The sequence below is a fragment of the Microtus oregoni genome, unplaced genomic scaffold (genome assembly GCF_018167655.1).
Source record: "Microtus oregoni isolate MIOR12 unplaced genomic scaffold, Mior012 000014F_ref0000157, whole genome shotgun sequence".
NCBI lineage: Eukaryota > Metazoa > Chordata > Mammalia > Rodentia > Cricetidae > Microtus > Microtus oregoni.
The window spans coordinates 20,124,136-20,146,892 of NW_024543073.1; the positions used below are offsets into that span (position 1 = coordinate 20,124,136).

Genomic DNA, 22,757 nt, shown 5'->3' on the forward strand with positions numbered 1-22,757 from the left:
TACAAGGGCATACCACCCTAACTTGCTTTCATATACATTTGTTCTTGGGATAAAACTCAGGTCCTCAAGCTAGCCCTCCAGCTCCTCCAACCTTCTTAAAGGCTCTACAGGCCTGTATATATTTGTATGAGTGCCATTTATTGAATAGTGTACAGAAACCTAACATTGATCGTGAAGACCACAGACACAGAGACCCTGTTTTCTCAGTTTTTGTTTTCTACAGTTTCATTCCCAACAGCAAAATATATTAAATGGAAAATTGCAGAAATAAAAGTTTTAATGCGATTCTAGGAAGGCGTGGAAAGCTTACTCCAGGGGCTGGATAGACAGCTCAGGGCTTAAGAGCACTTGTTGCTCTTGCAGGGTTCCCAGCACCCATATGGTGGGTCACAGCTATCTTTAACTCCAGTTCCAGAGTATCCAATACCCTCTCCTGAACTCTGTGGATACCAGGTATACACGTGGTGCAAACACACACGAGACAAGCCACTCAGAAACATAAAATAAATCTTTAGAAACTTTCAAACTGACTCCACTCTATGCAGGGTTTTATGAATGAGTCGTCTGATCCTGTGTGCCCACAGTAGATACACTACACCCTTGCTAATAACCAGCTCAGTGCTACCGTGTCTGTCCGAGCATCCCAGTGCGTGTGCCTAACTAACCCTTATTTTACTGAAGGATGATCCCAAAGCACAAGAGAGTGATGCACAGATAGCATGACGCATCAAGGAACAGATTAACTCTGATACTAAAGGGCAGCCCAGGAGAAGACACAGGCAAAACAGTATCCTGCATACAGGGTCTGGCTCTCCTGGCTTTCCTGGTCTGGCTCTCCTGGTTGCAGGCTTCCACAGGGAGACTTAGACGTACCTCTCTAGATAAAGAAAACTATACTTCATATCTTTGACTGTCAAAAACAAGCACCCTGCCACCTGTTTTATTACTTTTCTGGATTTGGGGTATCTTAAAATCAATTAGAGTATCTCTTTAAAATTTATGGTATTTGTTGAGTTAATTGCAGCATTTTGCTTTTTCTTGCCTGTGGTCCATAACATGATAAACCTAAAAACCCAAGGGCATTTCAGAGAGGTGAGGAAACAATACCATGTTATTAATGTGTGCAGAATATGTTAATGGTTCCCATCTACTCTAAAATGTGCTTTCTCATGAGATTCCAAAGGGAAAGACTTTTTAAATAGCCTTCTGTAGCTGGAAAATGGCATAACTTACTGAGCAACCTATGAAGACAATGAGCAACAGTTCTTAGGGTGAGAGGGGGAGACCAGATTCTCTCTGGTCGTCTTTTCTCCATTGGTGGAAATGCTGGGGATTCTACTTGCAGAATGGTAGTCTTGATGCAATACTGTCCTTTTCAAAACCTTTGCTGGGGGTGCAGAATACCGCTGTGCTGGCTAGTTTTCTGTCTACAAATTGGAGTCATTTGAGAGGAGGGAACCTCAATTAAGAAAATGCCTCAGATACACACGCCTGTAGGACCTTTTCTCAATTAGTGATTGATGTGGAAGGGCCCAGGCCATTGTGGGTGGTGCCTCCCAGGACTAAGAAAGCAGACTGGGGACATGACAGGCAAGCCAGTAATCAACACTCCTCCATGGCTTGTTTCAGTTCCTGCTTACAGGTTCCTGCACTGTTTGAGTTCATGTCCTGATTGCCTTTAATGATGAACAGTGTGATATGAAGTGCAAACCAACTAAATGCTTTCCTCCCCAAGTTGCTTTTGGTAATGGTGTTTCATCGCAACACCCTAGTAAGACAACCACTGTGCTTCAGAGTCCTGAGCTTTGATGCTTAGGGGCTGCGGCTCAGTTTTTTCAGCAACCGTCTGGCTGGGTACAAGACCAGGATCCATTTTCTGTTTTGTCCTATAGTTTCCCCTACCAGACACTTTCTAAGCAAAATGAGATGCGGGCTCCTTCTCGGCCAGGCCTCAACCACGACCCTCCCCCCTTTTTGCGATCTGATGCTGGAATGGAGCCAAGCACAAACTGTAAGGTTTCAGAACGTGAAAAGGACCCTTAAAATTCCGCAGTGCCGCCCCTCCTCCTGCTGCTCTGCTTCCTTCTTGTAAGGGGCGCCCAAGTATAGCCCACCGCCCTGAGCTTTGGGGCTGCCGAGAACCTGAGCATGGGTACCTGTGGCTAAGCCCACTGCAGTGGTCTTATACGTGACCCATCTAAGCTCACAAAATAATTAAAAGAAATATCAAGCACTCTGCCCACACGTCTGGAGCCACCCTTATCACCGCAGCATCAACCTTTAAATGCATCTCCCCTAAATTACAAAAACAGAAATCACTAGCCAACTTTTAGCTAAACTCCAAACTTGGCGAGCGCGCGCAGACGCCAAGAAGGCGGGGAACTGGCGCACCACGACGGGAGGGTCCAGGTCTGGCTCGGCGTTCCTGGAGGGTCATTGAAGAGGCCGCAGGCGCTTTCTGAGGACCCCGGGAGGCTGAGTCACTCCCAGACAGCACCGGGGGTCTAAGCATCTATCTGGTCGCTCGCGTTCAGGAGCGACGGGCTGCGGGCGCGAGCGGAGGCTACGAGCGCGCGCAAGCCCGCGGGGCCCCGCCCCACGCCCCCGAACCGCCTCCAAATACTCCTCCGCGCGACCGCGCAGTCGCCTCTGGTCGCCTGTGAGGTCCGAACGCGCTGCTCCGAAGGAAGCCGGCGACCGCGGGCGCCCGGCCGCGCGGGCAGCCTCGGGACAATGGGGCCGCGGCGCTTGCTGCTCGTTGCCGCTGGCCTCAGCCTGTGCGGTCCCTTGCTGTCTTCCCGCGTCCCCGTGAGCCAGCCAGGTAAGAGCTGCCGGCCGGTGCGCTAGTGGGGGGCTATCAGAAGAAGTCAGGTTGCGCCTGCTTCGCGCGGGGGTACGCCCGGCTGCAACCCTGCCTCAGTTTCCCCCAGGAGCCAAACAGGCATTTGAGCCGAGAGGTAGAGTTTCCCCAGACACATCCAGGTGGGGTGTGCCATCATCCCCTTCCCGCCCCATCACGGCCGGTGCTCCTTTGGACTCGGTTTTGGGGAGTGCAGCCCGCAGGCCACTGGGTTTTAGATCCAGAGGAGGGGCCCAGGGCTCCGGAGCAGCCTCCGCCAGCGCATTTGTTGTTATTGTGTGGCCTGTTTTGCAAGACCACCTCCAGAAAGAAAGGGTCTCGTGATCCGGTGCTTTGGTTGTGAGGTGGAACCACTCCGGCTTAAGTTTTGCTTTGTTGGAACTCTCTTTTTCTCGCTTGATTTGCAAGGAAGGAAGGGTGGTGTAAAAGAAAAACCCAGAAGCATTAAATAAAGACAATAAAGACTGGTAGTCCCCAGCTCGGCCTAGTACCCAGGAGGTGACGGGGATATCTGGACGCAGGGGGTGTGGGGCGGGTGTCTTTGTTATCTGAACTTGTTCCTCTGGGTCGAGAAGAGAGGGACCCCTCCTAGGAATCAGGCTCTCCTAGAAACCATCTAGTCTCGGTTTTTCTCAGTGGAATTTATCATCTGTGGCAGAGAAGTTGCCTCCAGTACATTCGTTGTTGACCGTGTGTTTTTAAGCATCCGCCTGTTTGACCAAGTAAATTCATTTGGTCAATTTATTTCATCAAATATTTTCTCTATTTCATCAAATATTTCATCAAATCCTTTCTCCAAAATAGAGGAGGCGTTGCCTGTAAAGTTCCTAATTGGAAAGTGAGGGAAATGGTTTTGGATTTCTTCGTAGGGATAATGTGGTAGGAACCTCTAGTCGTGGCTTTCATGCTGAAGAAAATCTAGTGGGTTTTTGTTCGGGGGTTTTTGTTATCGCTGAAAGAATGTGCACTCCCATGCTCCCAAAGGCCAGGATTAAGAGGTAACAAAGAGTAGGGTGTTGCGTGTTCTCTGTCCTTGCTTGGTGTGGGCTTGAGTGACGCTCCTGGGGAAAATGCAGTGCCCCAAACAGGGCCCCCAAGTTTAGCAGCAACTAGCCAGCCTGCCTGCCTGCCTGTGGGTAGCCATCCTTAATCATTTGTGGGGAGGAATGGAAAGATGCAGAGATTCGGTGTCACATAACTTTGTTACTCCCTCAGTTTTATTTTGGGACAAGCCTTTTGAAAATACAGACCTTGAGATTTGGGCAATGCCCAACCACCCCAGGCAGATCAGTGTTTCCTTAGTGGAGTCCTCATAGAGGATTTTGGGCACCTTTAGGGAGTGAAGTCAGAGGCCTCTTCTAAATTCTCTTCCTTATAGGAGGGATAGAAGAGCCCCAGCAGAAGCAGAGAGACTATTGAACAAGAGTTGGCTTATCCACACGGGGTTCTGGAGACACTTAATAGGGAAGGAAGAAAGGGGAAGAGAAGGAGACACAGAGAGAGGAAGGGAGTAAGGGGAGAGAGAGCGAGCGAGAGAGAGAGAGAGAGAGAGAGAGAGAGAGAGAGGTGTGAGCAAAGTGGCTGGGCAGAATTCTTACCCACGTTGTTGCTTCCCACCCTCTTAAACAATCTCTATGATAAGAAGAGGATTTAACCTCTTTTGCTGGTTCCAAAACCGAGGCCCGGAGAGGCTCAGTGACCTGCCATCAGGGAATGGTTATAGGAGCGGTCCGCCCACGTTGGGTGCATGCAGCAAGTGAACTCACAAATAAAATCAACCAAAAATAAATCTGCTTCTCATTACCACTGCATACCAGCAACTGTAAACGGTTCCTGTCCTGAAACACTGGCACGTCCGACACTGTCTCCCCATCCTGAATCTTCTCTTGCTGCAAGAGTATCCACAAGGCTCCCTTCAGCCTTGCCCACCTGTCCTGGCTCTTCTCTCGGTTTCGGCATCTTTCCTGCCTTGTCACTTTGTCTCGTCGCCCTTGCCAAAGTCATGAACTTCCGTTTATCCCCATGGTGTCTGGAACAAATGTTCCACAGATATTTGTTGAAAAGCGTGTGAGCGCATTAAGCAGTTTACCCCCGGGGCAGGTAGTTTAGGTTTGATGACTTGTATTTATTAAAGAAGGGGAGTCTTTTTTTTTTTTTTAAATATTTATTTATTTATTATGCATACAATATTCTGTCTGTGTGCAGGCCTGAAGAGGGAACCAGACCTCATTACATATGGTTGTCAGCTACATGTGGTTGCTGGGAATTGAACTCAGGACCTTTGGAAGAGCAGGCAATGCTCTTAACCACTGAGCTATCTCTCCAGCCCCTAAAGAAGGGGAGTCTTAAAGGGTGAAGGGTGATGCCTGTGAAGTTTATAAGAGATAGAAGGTAAAAAAATAAAAAGTTTGGAAATAGTTGATGGTAATTGTGGCAAAATGCATTGGGATTTCAGAGGCCAAGCCTGGTTCCTCAGCAAGAAGTGAGGGGTCCCTGTAGAAGACACATACACCCCCACCAGCATCCCTTTATACGTTCTTCACTCTATCTTCCCTCGAGACTGTTTGCCTTCTCTGGCTTCTTTCCCCACGTCACCCCAGGTCTCTTGGCCTTCCCTCAGCTTCCTACGCCCCTTTAACCAGAACTGGTATCTGGATGAAGCGCCTGTGCTAGCTGCTCCTGGCTGTCTGTCCTATGGACTTGCTCTTTTCAGAGCCCAGGATTTGTTGCTGTTCAGAATATCTCTTCCCATTCTCCCCACCCCCCCTTACTCTTTTCTCTTTTGTCCCTGTCAAACTGGAGCTTACCTGGGTTCTAAGCAATAATGGGGCCCCCAGAAACCTGGATTTCTAACAACCTGGGTTGTATGTAACTCTCCTCATTTGGGGCCCATGACCCTTTATCCCCTAGGGACTCCTGTCAGTCTGTCTGTGTCTTTTTGTTTGTTTCCCACACCTTATCTCCCTCCTTATATTATTTTTTTCGATTGAGATGAAATCCTCAGAACATACAGTCATCCGCCTGGAAGTCTGGTGCAGTTACGACTTCCTTTGCCTTGTTCCAGCAGCTACCATCCTGGAAGGAACCCTGGGACTCCCGTGAGAGTCAGTGCCTAGGCCTCCTTTCACCTGCCCGCTCCCACGGCCGGTTTGCTTTTTCTATCTGTGCTCTACCTCTTCTCGGGATTTCACCATCCACACGTGGCCCTGTGTATCTGGGGACAAATCCATTCACTAGGATTCCTAAGTTCCCAGGGTCTGCTTCCAGGGGACCCCGGTAGGAACACACTGTCATCAGGACAATGTCGGGAACTGTGAGGTGCGTCAGACTCTATGCTTTCTTAAAGCCGGTCTTCTCTGGTTTGTGGCTTCTTTTATTCGGCTTTGCCCTCCCTCTTGGTAGAACAGCAGAGTGAAAGGCACTCCCTGTGAGCCAGGTGATTTCCGGGATTCCTTCTGCAGGTTTGTCCTCCAACCAACCGTGACCTTGCCGTTCTCTGCCAAACCCATTGGGGTTACCAAGTTGGGGCAGGGGTATGCAAGCCTGTGCCAGCAGGCCTCAGTGATCCCACACACACACTCATGAACACACACGCACACACACACACACACACACACAGCCCTGGGATAACAGTCATATATGAATGCCGCCATGGGAACTCATGCTTGGGCAACAAGCACTTTTATTCTGAGTCATCTTCTAGGCCTGCCAGTTTTTTGAAGCAGGGTTTTTTGAGCAGCACAGGCTGGCATTAAACTCATAGTTCACCTGCCTCAGCCTCCCAAGTGCTAGAATTACAGGCATGCGTCACTATGCCCCTGGTTCTGAAATGAAGGGTTTCATCCTGCATCCTAAGGTATCCTACAAATCCTTTATAGCTGTGCATGCATCATTTGCTCTCAAAAGTAACCTCGCTGTCTTAAACTGTAGAACTAACCTGTGATTTGCGTGTAGAAACAAACCTGTGTAGCTTTAGGAAAGGACATTGGAGAATGTGTGTTCAAAGTTTGTGACAAATTGCTAATCGAGTTTCAGAGTACTACAGAAAAAGTGATTTTTTTTTTCTAACTAACCATAAGAATAAGAAATACCTTTTGCGTTAGGCACACTTGGAGTGTATACAAGAACATACATGACACCCGTGTTGTATAACACATACAAAGCAGAGTTTGCCGAGAAGCTCTCGCCTTTACCATGCGCTATCCTTTCTCCACATTGTTCCAGTTAAAATAAAACAAAACCCAACAAACCGCCTAGGAGGGTGGAAAGATGTCTCAGTAGTTAAGAATGCACAGTGCTCCTGTAGAGGACCCAAATCACAGCTGCCTGCGACTCCAGCCCCAGGGGGATTAGATACCCCAGGCCTCCGAGGGCACCCACACTCGTGCACACACCCACCCCACATGCACACAATACACACAATTGCAACTAAAAATAAATATTGTAAAAACTTATTGGAATCCTCCAATTGAGTTTCATAGGTACTGCTCAGTTTCTACTGGAATTTAAACCTAGCATATCTGGGACAGTGACTCGTCCCTAAAGAGCAAAATCAAGGCCTTGCCAGAAGAGCCCGGCTTTCTTGGAAGGACCACTCTTGAATCTCTATCTTATCTAGGACCCATTCTTGCAGTTCAGATCCACTGATTGCAGAAGAACTGATGTAGGAAGACAGTGCAGTCTTAGAGGGGCTGGGGATCCCTGACTGTGAATTGGTCTTTACATCACTGTTGAGTCTAGACAGAGCTTTCCTGGGACAGGAACCTTGGGGATGGTGATTGAAGGCAGAGAACAGACCAGCAGGGATGAGGAAAGTCAAAGGTTAGGGAATCCCAGTGGCTCTCAGGGAGGCCTGTGAACATCGTCTAACCCCACCTCTGTCTCCTGCCTCCAGGCACCATAGGTAAGAGCCTGACAGACTTGTGTGCATATCCCTGTGCCTTGGACACACCATAATGACTTCCTGTAGTTGGCCTGCCTGAAAACCCCAGGGTGTGCCAGACAGGCAGTCTCCAGGGCATTCTGCCTTGCACCCTGCCTTACTGATTTAAAGATTTGATTGGTTTGGGGAGAATGGTGTTCAGTAAGTAAGAGTACTTACTGTTCAAACAGGAGGACCTGAGTTCGAGTCACAAGCACCCAGCCTCAGTATCCAATGACAGAAATAGGAGGATCATGAGAGCTCTGGCCAGTCTGCCTGCCTAGCCAAAATGGAGAGCTGTGTGTTCATTGAGAAACCCTGTCTAAGAGCAACACTGCAGAGAGCAATAGATAACAGCTCTCGATGGCCTACTCTAGGCTCTACGTGCACACACATGGTTGCCCTTACATATACATGCACATATACACCTATAGACATATGCAGAGGTTGTTTTTCACTGACCATCTCTGTGGGTGTTTCTCTGCTTCCCACTCATGTCTGTGAGGGCTCAGTGGTGGGACAGGGGTTGGTACCTAGCCAAAACCATGAATTCCCAAGCAACGGGAAGACTTTGTCCCCAAAATAAACATAAAACACCTGAAAAATAAAGGATAGGATGGGTCATTGTGGTCAAAGGGTATTAAGTCTTGATGTCTAGGTTCAAGTCTTGGCTCTTCCACTAGCTAGCTGTATGATCTTGATTAGTTAGCTTCTCTGTGCCTCTGTATTATCATTTATAAAATAAGGTTAGAATGCTTGTCTCACAGACATGAGGTAAAGGCAGAAGTGTCTGGTGTGGAGTGGGTATTCAACATGTGACGGTTTGTGGGTTTCTCTGCCCACATACCAATTTCTTCATGGTCTTTAAAATGTTAGTACTAGCCAGTTGTGGTGACACAGACTTCTAATCCCAGCACTCTGTAGGCACAAGTATGCAGATCTCTATTAGTTTCAGGACTTCCTGGTCTACGTAGCAAGTTCTGAGCTAGCCAATGCTACATACTGAGACCCTGTCTTAAAATAATAAATCAAATGTCATAACAAATGATTTCTTTAAATGTAAAGCCGTGTTCATAAGAACATTTAACAACTTTCCCCTCCCTCAGAACTAAGACAAAAGAAAAACAGAAACAACAATACTTCTGTTTAGGGCTGGAGAGATGGCTCAGAAGTTAAGAGCATGTACTGCTCTCGCGGAGGACAGCTTTGACCCTCAGTATCCATGTCAAGTGACCCACAAGTAGGTCGAGGGAAGGCACACTCTCGTTCACCTACGCACACACACACAAACACACAAGACACGTGCACACATGTATGCTCACACATAATTTTTAAAAAATGTTTTTATTGGCTTTTCGAGACAGGGTTTCTCTGTGTAACAGTCCTGGCTGTCCTAGAACTCACTTTGTAGACCAGACTGGCCTCGAACTCACAGAGATCTGACTGCTTCTGCCTCCCTCCTGAGTGCCGGGATTAAAGGTGTGCACCACCACCACCCAGCTACCTAACTTCATTCTTAAATGCAGGATGTGAGGATGATCTGTCCGAGAGGAATCCATTAGCCTGAGCCTCACCACAGCTGATTTATTGGCTCTGGATGGCTAGGCAAGTGTCCCCCCCCACCGCTGTGTGTGTCCCCCCAAGACTGTCTCCCTGCAGGACCTTATGTGAAGGAAGAGGACTGCTATCTGAGTAGCAGCACTTCCTGACGAACCTCCAAACAGTTCTCAAGATCTGTCCTTAAATGTATTACTTCATTATTAAATAGAGATATAAATTTTACAAGTATTTTAAATACACATCCTTAAATCCACACACAGCCCTAGATAATCAGACTCCTTTCCCCATAAATGAGGCATCAGAAGAAGAAAGTAACGAACAATTTCTTTTTTCTTTTTTTGGTTTTTCAACACAGGGTTTCTCTGTGTATCTCTGGCTATCCTGCTGGAACTCACTCTGTAGATCAGGCTGGCCTCGAACTTACAAAGATCCACCTGCCTCTGCCTCCCTGAGTGCTGGGATTAAGGGAGTGCTACCACTGACCTTCTGTGCACACAATTTCTTAATATCACCTACTATGCGAAGTATCCAGACTTCCCTGGTTGTCTGTAAATGCCTGTTGGTACTATGTGCAGATCAGAATGGAAGAACCTCACTGCTGACTTACCTCTGTGCCTTCCATCTTTCATCTACAACTGCTCCTCACCTCCTTCAGTCCTGGGGACCAAACCGAGGGACCTCATAACCCTACCCCTTCTAATTGCTGTTTGTCAAGGAAGCTGGCAGTCTGTCCTGAGGGCTTCCTTACATCTGCGCCTGATTGGCTACGGTTGAGCAGGCTCCTCTCACACAGACATCCGCATCATCTCCATCATCAATTTATTTGATGAGCAAAGCCATCTTTGGGAGGCCACAGGGTTTTGACCTGATGCTAATAATACTCAGAGGTTTTCAAGGTCGCGTTGTACACTTCCTGCTCCGGATGAAGGAGGGCATTTCTCTAGGGGGCCTGGCTCCTGCCATGGGAGAGTGGGGTTTGTTTGAGTTGAAGGGAGTGGAGCATTCTAGAGAGGCTGCGGTGTTTTACTTGACAGTCTGTTTCTGCCATGCGTTTTTCTTCTAGTCTTCTCCTCCCCCGTCATTCCATGTGGCCTGTGAAATGCAGGCCACAGTTGACCTGCCCTCGTGGGAATCTGGACAACATCCTGAGACTTCAGCATAGCACGTGAACCCTGGAGCAGAACACTGAAATCCCAGGATTAAGGGGACAGTGAAAGAGTGTCTAGTCACCGGCTGCTTCCAGCCAGATCTCAGCAGAGTCAAAAGAGCCATTGCCTGACACTAATTTCAGGTCTCTAAGTTAGTCTGTGTTTAAGCTAGTTAGCAATGTGTTGTGTTCAATCTCAAAACCAAAGCCCAGAGTGCTGGTAAACAATGGAGGGTTAGGAGTTCAAGGCTAACCTCAGCTACATAGTGAGTTCAGGACCTGCCTAGGTTACGTGAGTGCTTGCCTCAAAACCATAAAAATAATGCCAGAACCAATCAGGGACTCCAGAGGGACCGTCATTAAGTAAAACTTACCAAGACATATAAGAACCAATTTTGGACGTGTGCTGCTTTTTCTGTGAAACCAGAATTTAGCTTTTCCTTAGCAGCAAAAAGCTGGGTGATTCAGAAGAGCTTTGGCCAGCTCATAGACACTTCTTCCCCTTTGGCCTCTGAGACGTGTAGGAAAATCGAAGTAAGCAAACTGAAATACCAGTGTGAGGGTCTTGAGCGTGTCGGAAGAATCTAGCCACTAGGCCTGGGTTGTGTTACAGTGACGCTGATATGCACTTTCTCTGGCATTCTCTAATTTCGTAAAACCTAGCATATCAAATCTGAAGTGGGAAGAAAGGGCGACGCCTTGGGCCGTGATGTTTAGTCGAGGGATTATGCATTCTTCCCCATTCCAGACTGCAAATACCATGTGTCTCCTGAGGTATAGTTTATATCTCCTGTGATAAGTAACCAGGCTGCAGACAAAGGACATGCCAGGAAGGGCACAATATCAGCAGAGCTACTAAGCCCAGAGACGGTTTTGTTTTCAGACCAAGGGACAGCATTCTACCCTCTCAGATGAGTGATTTCAAGCTGTGTCCCTCTTCCAGTGCCATGTGGGTTCCTACTGTGTGTGTGTGGCGGGGGGGGGGGCACGTTTGGATGCACCCGCTTCCCCTCCGTCTGTCCAGGCTCATGGAACTGAGCATCAAGGCATTTCCCGTGTGCCCATGCTCAGCCGTGGGACTGCCGAATCACAGGGTGATTCTAGTCTTAGCTTTTGTAAGAAGTTCTGTGCCATCTTCCGTCATAGCTATGCTTCCTACTCTGGCGGGTGTCCAGGGGTCCCACCATCTCCACATTCTCGCCGACACTTGTTATCATTCAGTCTTCATGAGAGTCATTCTAACAAATGTGAAGTGATAACTCAGAGTGATTTAAGTGACAATTAGCAAGGCTAAGCATTTTATTACATACCTTTCAGGCATTTTTGTATTATCTTTGGAGAAATGCCTTATTTAGTTTCTATGACATTTTTTTAAAACAACTTGTTTTCCTGCTAACAAGGGACTGAGTTCCTTATATGCTTTGGACAGGGATCCCTTATCAGTCAGGGCATGCAGTTTGCAGTATTGTCTCTCTTCTGTAAGGTATCTTTCACTGATGGCACCTTCGCTGTATGGGGCCTTTGTTTTCAGCCCACTCTGTCTGTCTGCTTTTGTTGCCCTTGCCTTTGGTCAGATCCACGAAGCTTTCACTCTGATTTCTTATCAGAGTTGCATAGTCTCAGGTATTTGATTTGAGTCTTTAGTCCAGTTTGAGTTAGCTTTTCTATATGGGGATAAAGGGAAAGGGGTTTTTATTTTATTCATATTTTATGTGTATGGGTGTTTTGTCTGCGTGTATGTCTGTGTACTAATGTGCACAGTGCCTTTGGAAGCCAGAAGAGGACATTGGGTTGCCTGGAACTAGAGCTAAAGATGGTTGTAAGCCACCTTGCAGGTGCTGAGAATCGAACCCCTGGAAGAGCAGCCCGTGCTCTTAATGGTTGAGTTGTTGCTTCAGCCTGATTTTATTTTTTTCCAAAGATTAGGTTAGAGAACCTTTCAGTTCCTTTTGTTCATTGCATTTCCCCCTTCTTTTTTGGTATATCTGAAACAAGGTCTTATTCTGCAGCTGGGATGATTCATAGCAGCCCAAGTTGGCACAAGATTCTCAGTTCTCCTGGTGCAGTCTCCCAAGGGCTGGCATTGCGTGTATCTGCTAGTGTGCCCAGCTGCCTATTTTTTTGTAATTATTATTATTATTATTGGTGCAGGGAATTAAACCCTGGGCCTTCTACATACTAGGCAAATTTTCTGTCCCTGAGCTGGAAGCCCAGCCCCTCAGTTCTTGTTAAATAGAATTGAGATAGTATTCTAGACCTTGTCCTCTGAAGACTCTGGATTCCACTACCTTCCTTCACAGAGCATTCTCAGTGGTCAGTTAACTTAAGCATCATTCCAATCTGTTGTTGTTTTGGTTTTCTCGAGACACAGGGTCTTACTGTGTACCCATGCCTGTCCTATAACTCACCAAGTAGACCACACTGGCCATGAACTCAGAGATTCACACGTCTCTGCTTCCTGGGTACTGGGATTAAAGGCTCGCACCACCACTGCCTTTTTTTTTTTTTTTTCTCTTAAGACAGGGTCTGCTCTATAATGCAGGTTAGCCTTGGCCTCACGGTCTTCTACCTTAAGCCTTCTAAGCCCTGGGGTTGTAGGCGGACACTACTCCCATTTTGGGTTTTTTCTTGGTGGTGGCTTGGGAGTTTTGTTTTCTGTTTATCTTTTTTTTTTTTTTTTTGGATTTTTCGAGACAGGGTTTCTCCGTAGCTTTTGCTTCCTGTCCTGGAACTAGCTCTTGTAGACCAGACTGGCCTCGAACTCACATAGATCCGCCTGCCTCTGCCTCCCCAGTGCTGGGATTAAAGGCGTGCGCCACCACCGCCAGGCCTTTTCTGTTTATCTTTAGCATAGATTGTTTGTATCTACCTTATGAGCATGACCCAAGAGGCTTGGTGTGGTGGTACATGCCTTTAATCCCAGTGCTTGGGAGGCAGAGGCAGGTAGATTTCTATGAGCTTGGGACCAGTCTGGTCTATATAGCAAGTTCCAAACCAGCCAAAGCTAAAAAATATGACCCTGTCTCAAAAAAAAAGTTTAGAGCAGAATTTGTACTGGAATTTGGACTCCTTATCTAAGACTTTCCTTCCTGAAATTCTTTCCTAGTGATTGTGGAACTTGTGACCAACCAGCTACGCAATATGACCTCCTTCTTTGAATTTATTTGCTAGGGGTTAGGGGATGCAGTAAACTTTGAAGACTAAGTGAGAAAGCCCAGAGGATCAGAGAAAGCATGCTTAGACTTTTGACAGGTATCCAAAAAAAAAAAAAAAAGAGAGAGAGAGAGAGAGAGACAAAAGGAAAAGTTACAATTTGAGTGAGAACTCAGAAAAGTGGGGAGCTTCAATGCTGCTGCTGCACAGCAGAGCTCTGTAAATGGCTGCACCACTGCACAGCAGAGCTCTGTAAGTGGCTGCACCCCTGCACAGCAGAGCTCTGTAAGTGGCTGCACCCCTGCACAGCAGAGCTCTGTAAGTGGCTACAGCCCTGCACAGCAGAGCTCTGTAAGTGGCTGCACCCCTGCACAGCAGAGCTCTGTAAATGGCTGCACCACTGCACAGCAGAGCTCTGTAAATGGCTGCACCCCTGCACATCAGAGCTCTGTAAGTGGCTGCACCCCTGCACAGCAGAGCTCTGTAAGTGGCTGCACCCCTGCACAGCAGAGCTCTGTAAGTGGCTACACCCCTGCACAGCAGAGCTCTGTAAGTGGCTGCACCCCTGCACAGCAGAGCTCTAATGCTTGCACCACTGCACAGTAGGGCATTAGCCATCAGGGATGGCTTCTGGGAAGGGTCCGTACAGCATCTCACTAAAGAGATAATTATTCCTCCCATCTCCTTAGCATGTCTTTCAGCTTTCCTGGGTAATGGCCTACTGAACTATCTGGTGATTGACAGGCCCAGATGGATTGACTCTTCAGGGAGGAGACGATAGTAGATCATCTTCTCATCTTAGGACCAGATCAGGATGTTATCTCCACTCGGGACCAGAGGGAGAACTCAAATTCCATTATTTTTACCAGGAAACAGTACCTTTCCCTTAATGGACTTCAGCAAACCCCTGACACCTATACCTTTTTATATAGTGTTTTAAGTCTTGGAGTTGAAGGGGGCCAATTGGGAAGTTTCCCTTTTTAGTGTTAGCCAGGAGAAAGGAGATGGGGGTCCATTCTAGATGACTTCCAAGGTGACTAATTCCTACCTTAGATACCTGACATTCCCCCTCTCAAGATTTAAGATCACTTAGGAGATGGGCTAGGAATAGGACTTACAAGGGTTTGGATCTCCACCCGTGATGACTCTCAGGCCTTGGAAGGCGATAAGGGAGCTCGGCTAGATGGTGTTGGGCCACGTGAGTACTGACGGGCGGTGAAAGAGAGGAGATGAAATTAGGACAGCAGTTCCGTACACAAGATCCAGAGATTGATTAGATCACTGCCAGGATTATAATAGATGAAACCCATTTCCACCGTACAAACCTGGATCAGTTCCAAAACACTTCACCAGGAGCAATCAGTGGTGGTGCCTTGGACTGGAGGTTCAGTCACACTTTCATGTACAGCTTCTAGGTGTCTGTGTAAAAGGAAAAAGATAGCAAGAGTCCACATGGGGACAGATGCCCTGAACCCTTCTGGCAATGTGGCTTGAAGCAAGGACAAAACTTGGCCATAAAACTAAGAACATTTCCAGCTCTGAGAATTTCCTACCTGCCGTCCGCACAGCTCTTCCAACAGTGCACAGCACTTCCGACAGTGCACACCGAAGTGCCTTCCCTACTGTGTATGCAGCACTCCCCTAAGTGCCTGTGAGCCTTCAGGGATCCAAGCTGTTTCCCTTCTCCACCCCGCTAGCCTCTGGCAGATTCTCCAGCAGACACCAGCCATGAACCCTCTCAGCTAATTTAATCCTGACGTCATCTACCTGGACGTAGAATCAGAGCTCTAGGTTTAAAGGCTCAGCCCCATTATCTGAGGTCTGTCTCAAACCTCAGGTCCCTGAGCCTGGACCTCCAGAACTCTGACCAAACAGGCTGTATGTTAGGTGTTCCCATGACTTCTGCTCGGATTGTATAATCCGCTAGGGCAGCTAGCTCAAGGAACCCAGAGGAAGACTTCACCTATTCTTCCCATTGATCATAAATGATACTACAGAAGATGCTAATGAATGACCAGGTGGGGAAAATACACAGGGTGAGATGGCAGAAGGGCAGGAGCTCCCCTGCCCACCTTCCGGCCATGCTTTGGGCTTTCACGTGACCATCCTTGGTCCTGAAGCTGTGTAGAGACCACTAACCAGCAGTCAGCTCATTCGCATACAAAGGTATTCTTATCCTGGAGATTCCGAGAAGTTCAGCTCATTTAAGTCAGGAATTGGGACAAAGGGCAAGTACTCTTTCCAGGTTATCACAGACACTGGCGTCAGGTCTCTCTCAAACTAAAAATCATTGGGGAGGGGAAAACCCAACACCATCCTTTCCTCCAAGACCAACCCTTCCTACCTGTTCTGTTTTCTGTCCTGTGATCTTGAGTACCTTCAGGGCATTGATGGAGCGTCCAGCGGAGCCTTAGTTTTAGTCTAAGATTTTTCCCTGCAGGACCCTACAGTTGTGCAGAAGCAGAACTCACTACTACATTACATTGTGCATCTCAGAAAGTGTGTTTTCAAGAAAGTTCTTGTTGTGGAATGTTCCTTTACTGTGTTACTGTGGCCACTAGAGCTGAATGGGCATTAGCTAGCCAAAAAGAGGTTAGGCAGGACTTCTGGGGACAGAGCCCTGGGAAAAACAAAGGACGAGTTGCCTGCCCAAGGCAGAGGGAGCAAGACAAGCAGGAGGAGATGCAAAGGCCACAAGTCATGTGGCAACACGTTGGGGAATAGAAATGGGTTGATTTAAGTTCTAAGAGCTAGCGGGACAAGCCTAAGCTATAGGCCAAGCTTCTATAATTAATAATAAGTTTCCGTGTCATTTTTTGGAGCTGGTGGCCCAAAGAAAAACCCATCCACAGGTTCCACTAAAGAAAACAGAACCAAGTCTGAGATTTTCCTGCACTTGTCCAGTTTTAAGGTTTAACTCATGCAACGTCCCTGAGAGGCACAAACAACCTCGAGCACAGAGACCTCGTCCCGTTCCTCTGTGGTTCTTGTTCGCACTTCTCAGTTCCCCGGCACCCAGCAGATGTAGGATTTTAGCAAAACTCTTCGCAAGGAAAAGCTGCTGGCTGGCCGGTGACGTCACTTTTCTCTGTCATTTCAAGTGGATAATTTTTATGGGTGACTGGGCTAAGGAGGTGTATATAGCTGAGCTTTTATTTTGACATCTGGTTAATCCACCAAAGAGTCTGGTTGGCCAGGTATGCACCTTGAGGCATATAGCGTTCTAGAAGAAGGTCATGGCCTGGTGCAAGTGGCCACGGATGTCTGCTGCTAGATGGACCTGCTGGGCAAGGAAGCAAGGTGACAGGGGTGTCACTGGGTGACAGGTGCCTCCTGGCTGTGTGAAGTAACCTGAGGGCCTGTGGACCTAGACAGGAAAGACATTAAGGACATCTGTTTGTAAACAAACTAAGATAGTGGGAGACTATTGCCAGGTGGACCTCAGTCATTGATTTGGGGAGCCCTGAGCCCTACTCTGAATGACCCCTATTCTGTGGCCTATAGGAATTTCTCTCTGCTTTCTATGTGGATTTTTGCTTTGGGAGAGGTGGATTTCTCTGGATGGCCCAAACTAGCTGGGGAAGGAAAGAGAAGCCATAGAAGTTGGAAGTGAGCTGTATGTTTAGATGGTGAAGTTTACAACAGGGAAGAAAGCATCTATCGAGGACTGGCAGAAGGGCTCAGTGGTGAGGGCAATGGACACCAAGCCTGACCACCAGCGGTCGGTCCTCTGGGTCCACACGGCAGGAGAGAAGCAGGCTTCCCCTTCTTATGTGGCATTGCCCGCTCTCTCCCACCACACCAAGCAAATCAATAAAACGTTAGGGGGAAAAGCACCATTTGCTCTTCCATGGCAAGTGAGGTCTGCAAGGTAGATAGATCTCTGAGTGATTGCTGTTCACCTTTGTCCTCCGGGGGAGCAGGGTATTAAGGAGTTAGCTTATATCCAAACAGAATGTTGCACCATACTCTAAGATAGAAGAATATTCCCTAACAAAGTCCGTAGTCCATCTGCGCATGACCTGAACCTGGCCACCTGCTCCCTGGAGAAAACTACAAAGCCAGCCAGCGTACCTCGGCTTGGCTCCTTGGCCGATGGAGTCCGCTCACTTTTTCCACGTTTTCTTTTTCAGAACCCGAGACGACAGATGTCACTTTGAACCCCCGCTCGTTTTTCCTCAGGAATCCCAGTGAAAATGCCTTTGAACTGGTCCCCCTGGGGGATGAGGAGGAGAAAAATGAAAGTGCCTCGCCCGAGGGCAGGGCAATCTACCTAAATAAAAGCCGCTCTCCTCCCACAGCACCTGCTCCCTTCATCTCGGAAGATGCCTCGGGATATCTGACCAGCCCCTGGCTGACACTCTTCATCCCCTCGGTTTACACGTTTGTGTTCGTCGTCAGCCTGCCTCTGAACATCCTGGCCATCGCAGTGTTCGTCCTGAAGATGCAGGTCAAGAAGCCGGCCGTGGTATACATGCTGCACCTGGCCATGGCTGATGTGCTGTTCGTGTCCGTGCTCCCCTTGAAGATCAGCTACTACTTTTCCGGCAGCGATTGGCAGTTCGGGTCGGGCATGTGTCGCTTCGCCACCGCAGCGTTCTACTGTAACATGTATGCCTCCATCATGCTCATGACGGTCATAAGCATTGACCGCTTCCTGGCGGTCGTGTACCCCATCCAGTCCCTGTCCTGGCGCACCCTGGGCCGAGCTAACTTCACTTGCCTGGTCATCTGGGTGATGGCCATCATGGGGGTGGTGCCTCTCCTCCTCAAGGAGCAAACCACCAAGGTTCCGGGGCTCAACATCACCACCTGCCACGACGTCCTCAATGAGACGCTGCTGCAAGGCTTTTACTCCTACTACTTCTCAGCCTTCTCCGCTGTTTTCTTTCTGGTACCACTGATCATTTCCACCGTCTGCTACATGTCCATCATCCGGTGTCTCAGCTCCTCTGCAGTGGCCACTCGGAGCAAGAAGTCACGGGCTTTGTTCCTGTCCGCCGCTGTGTTCTGCATCTTCATCGTCTGCTTTGGACCCACCAACGTCCTCCTGACCGTGCACTACATGCTCCTCTCTGACAGCCCTGCCACGGAGACGGCCTACTTTGCTTACCTCCTCTGTGTCTGTGTGAGCAGTGTGAGCTGCTGCATCGATCCCTTGATTTACTACTACGCCTCCTCCGAGTGCCAGAGGCACCTCTATGGCATCTTATGCTGCAAAGACAGCTCCGATGCCAACAGCTACAACAGCACCGGCCAGCTGATGCCAAGCAAAATGGATACCTGCTCTAGCCACCTGAACAACAGCATATACAAAAAACTGCTAGCTTAGGGGAGAAAGAGTGCTGGAAGGTTACACAGAAAGGGCTGGAAAAGTGGACAGCCCAGGGATCCTGTTAGTCTCTGGCAAGCACTGTATTTACTTCACCACCTAGAACAACCAATGTCTGATCTGCATGCCTACTTCCTGCAAGTGCTATCAAGCGTAGTTACCAGAAAGGTAATGGGGACAAAAGATGTCCAGCGTTGCCAGTGCTGCGATAGTAACCAACTGTCCCTTCTCATATATCTAGGTGACGTGAATATATAGGCGGTATGCACATGCGTATTTGCAATGCAGTGTGGAATCGGCGCTTTGACATGTTTCTCGTTTATTGCCTAGCAGTTACTATGGAAATAATCTGATTCTCTGACTTACTAAACAAAGTCTGGTTTGGTGGATGTTAGCACTGAACAGCTAAAGGTGTCCAGTGATAGAGAAGGAGTTCCTAGTTCAGACATAACACAGCTTTTACATATATATATATTTCCAATTATTTGATGGTAATGTTTAAGCAATAGAAGGATGAAACAGTATTATCTGTGTAGGGGAAGATCTAGTGCTTCTCATCTTGAATACACCATAGTCGAAGAATTACCAAAGCAGTTGGAAAGTCCATTTTGATATGGGTAGCATTTTTTTAATTTACACACTGAATACATGGACCAGGATTGAGCATGAGACCCACCAGGATCATAAGAAACTTTTCAGAGCAGTCAACCCCGGGAACTAGGCACAGCCTCCTCCGTGAGATCCTCTGAACAGCTGATACCCATTCAGCTGTGCCTCCCAGCAAGCAGATAGGGACCACCTGGCCCACTCCTTGCTCAAGGCTTCCCATCAGCTGTGAACTGACCATATCTGTTAGAAACTGAGCAGCTAGGATAAGACATCTTAGGAGGGAAATAACTACGAGAGTCATCTGCGCATCTGAGGAGCAGAGAAAGGTGTGTTTATATCCAGTAGCTGTCGTGCAAGGCTGGCTCTTGCACAGACACACCCACGTGCCCTGGGCACTCTGATGGGAACTGGGGCTGCAGACTGACTGACAGCCAGGCATTAGCTGAGTCCTGCCTTTGCTCAAGCAAAGCAGATAGCTGACGTGTGGTCAACGTGATGTAAGCACTGCAGATACACCGTTGTACCGAGAAGTATACTCAGCCAGACACCACCAGGCGTATTTCACAAAAGCAAGGCCTAACAGCTAAACAGCTTTGAAGATCTGAGTTTCCGCTTCCAGTAGCTATATATTAGGATGCAATCACAGCTTAAGATGTATATTTTTAAGAAATAAGCCCTTCAGTCAACAACAACTAGACACTATTTATTTACAAATGTTTTTTTTTTTTATTAGAAATTACTCAAATAAGCCAGGCATTGTGACATACATCTTTAATCCCAGCATTTGGGAGGCAGAGGTAGGCAGATCTCTGAGTTCGAGGCCAACCTGGTTTACATGATGACTTCCAGGCTACCTAGGGCTACATAGTGAGACCTCTGCTCAAAACAATAACGATATCAAAATGAAACAAACAAAAAAAAAACCCAAAAACCCACATTTTTAAAAAGCAAGAAAACACAAAAAATTTACTTATAAGGTCAGTCTGTTTTTTTAAAAAATGGAAAATGAAATTAAGACTGAAATGTAAGAAAATTATCCTGTATTTTTCTTGAGTTAATTAAATTATTTTAAAAGCATTTTTTAATGTCACAGTGACTAATAAGTATATAAAATCCTCAAGGCTTTGACAAAGTAATTTGAAAATTAATTTGAAATATAAACTTTTCCTGATTTAAGAACTATGTTGGCATTTTAAACAAATAAAAGGGAGTAGAAGGACTAAGTTTATTTAAGAGAACGAAGTATTTCCAGGTATTGTAGACTAGCTTCCATGCAAGCCCTGCAGTTGTACTTTTAACTCAGTTACTGTCCTGACTATCTAGATCACTGACTCACTGTCTGGGCTCTGTCTGTGACTTACAAAACTATTATTCCTGTCCTTGTGAACTTTGATGTCACTGTTTCGTGTTCACTCTTTTTTAAAGGATTATATAACATATTAATAAACCTGAAAACGTGCTTGGTATCTGTCTGGAATAGATTATTGTTGTGGGACCTGGTGGGCGAGCACACCAAAACACTCTTTAGTGAATAGGTAAGTGTTTTATGGTGGCGGAGCTAGGGTTTCAGGGTGAGCAGGGGATTGGGGAAGCTCCCCAGAGGCTAGAGGTTAGGGAGAGCCCTAACCATTCAGAAGCAGGGCACAGGCAATAATGCGCTAATCCCCTCTACATGACCTCCAACCCCTTGCTGGTGCTTCCCATTTGCATGCTGTGTGTGTGTGTGTGTGTGTGTGTGTGTGTGTGTGTGTTAAGCCAAATCGCCAAATCATCATGCCATTTCCATACCTGTATACAGGGTGCCTTGATCATATCTGCACCCACAATCTCCCTTACCCCTTCCCCCCCTTGCCCTCTGACTGCTCCACGGCCATTCCCCTTTTACTGTCAGGTCCTTTCCCCTGGAAAAAAGACCACCCCTGAGTTCAGCCAGATGCCAACAGCGCCAGGTGATACCCCTCACAGACAGCTTCTCTGGGCACGGAGAAGGGCTCTAGGGAACTAACAGGGGAGTGGGGAGGAGAACTCAGCATGGTCTTTGCAAAGATTCATTGGATGGTTATCTTCCTCTTTTTGGAACTTTGATGATTCTAATGTTGAAAACACATTGGGTTCCTCACTTGCCATGAGCGGCCATCTGCACTAAGAAGCATTCCTCGGGGAGAATTCAAAGAGGTGCTCAACCCTGAAAATTGAAAATCAATGAAAAATCTTCAGTACAGTGTTTCTGGATTCACAGTCAATTTTTAAAAATATTGCTTCATCTAAACAAGCATTGTATTAGCACAGAGAATTGTCGACATGAATTTTCTAAGGTCATACATGCAGAAAACAGACCATGCGGTGGTCTCAAATCAGGACCTCTGCATTAGGACCCTGCCTCTAACCACAAAGTTTGCAATCACAAACTTTGCTGCTATAACTTTCCAAAATATATTTGAGCCCAAATAACACTCTTAATTTTTTTTTTTTTTTGGTTTTTCGAGACAGGGTTTCTCTGAACACTCTTGAATTTTATCAACATAAAATGTATTTTCCACCACCAAGTCAAAAATAACACTTATTTTTGAGGAAATGGAACATCCAGTTGGCTGTTGAATACGTAGTTGGAAATTTTTATGTTGTGCTTCATTTGAAGAAATTAGGGAAGCGGCATGTCCTTGAAGAAGCCATGTGTTTCAGAAACCAGTGGAAAGAAAGCATCAAGCATGCTTTGTATGCCAGCTGTTTCCATTCTGAGGCCTGGGCCTTCCGCACACAACTTACCTTCACAAAGGGTGGGTGATATGGAAATGAAGGGGCACATTATACACATGTATGAAACCCTCAAACAATAGACAAGGGGAAGGACTGTCCCCAACAGTGGTCACCAGGATCATTAGTGCTTTGTATTGAGCCTTTCAAAGTCACTAGACCAAGTGGGCACAGAAGAATTTGGCCCCAGGAGAAGACAGCACGAGCTTTCTGGAGGAGAGGCAGTTCAGTGAGCTGCGGACAGAGAGACCAGTAGGGTCATTCTCAGAGACACTTGTGAGGTCAGGACTAACAGGGAGCAGTAGGAAGATGTCTCTGAACTTTCTGAGTGCACTGCTGAGTTTCCCAGAGGCTACTTGTCATGGGATAGTCACTGGCCTCTGAGGCAGACAGCAAAATGTCGTCCACTGAGCCAGCCATC

At 47.3% G+C, this 22,757-nt stretch overlaps 1 protein-coding gene across 1 annotated transcript; it reads left to right on the plus strand.

Annotated features, from left to right (window-relative positions):
• The first annotated feature begins 2,524 nt into the window (after nt 1–2,524).
• On the plus strand, nt 2,525–21,046 carry F2r (coagulation factor II thrombin receptor). Its single transcript, XM_041663676.1, has 2 exons — nt 2,525–2,821; nt 17,775–21,046. Exons 1-2 carry the CDS (start codon nt 2,734–2,736, stop codon nt 18,971–18,973), a joined length of 1,287 nt encoding a protein of 428 aa, XP_041519610.1. The 5' UTR covers nt 2,525–2,733; the 3' UTR covers nt 18,974–21,046.
• The last annotated feature ends 1,711 nt before the right edge of the window (nt 21,047–22,757 follow it).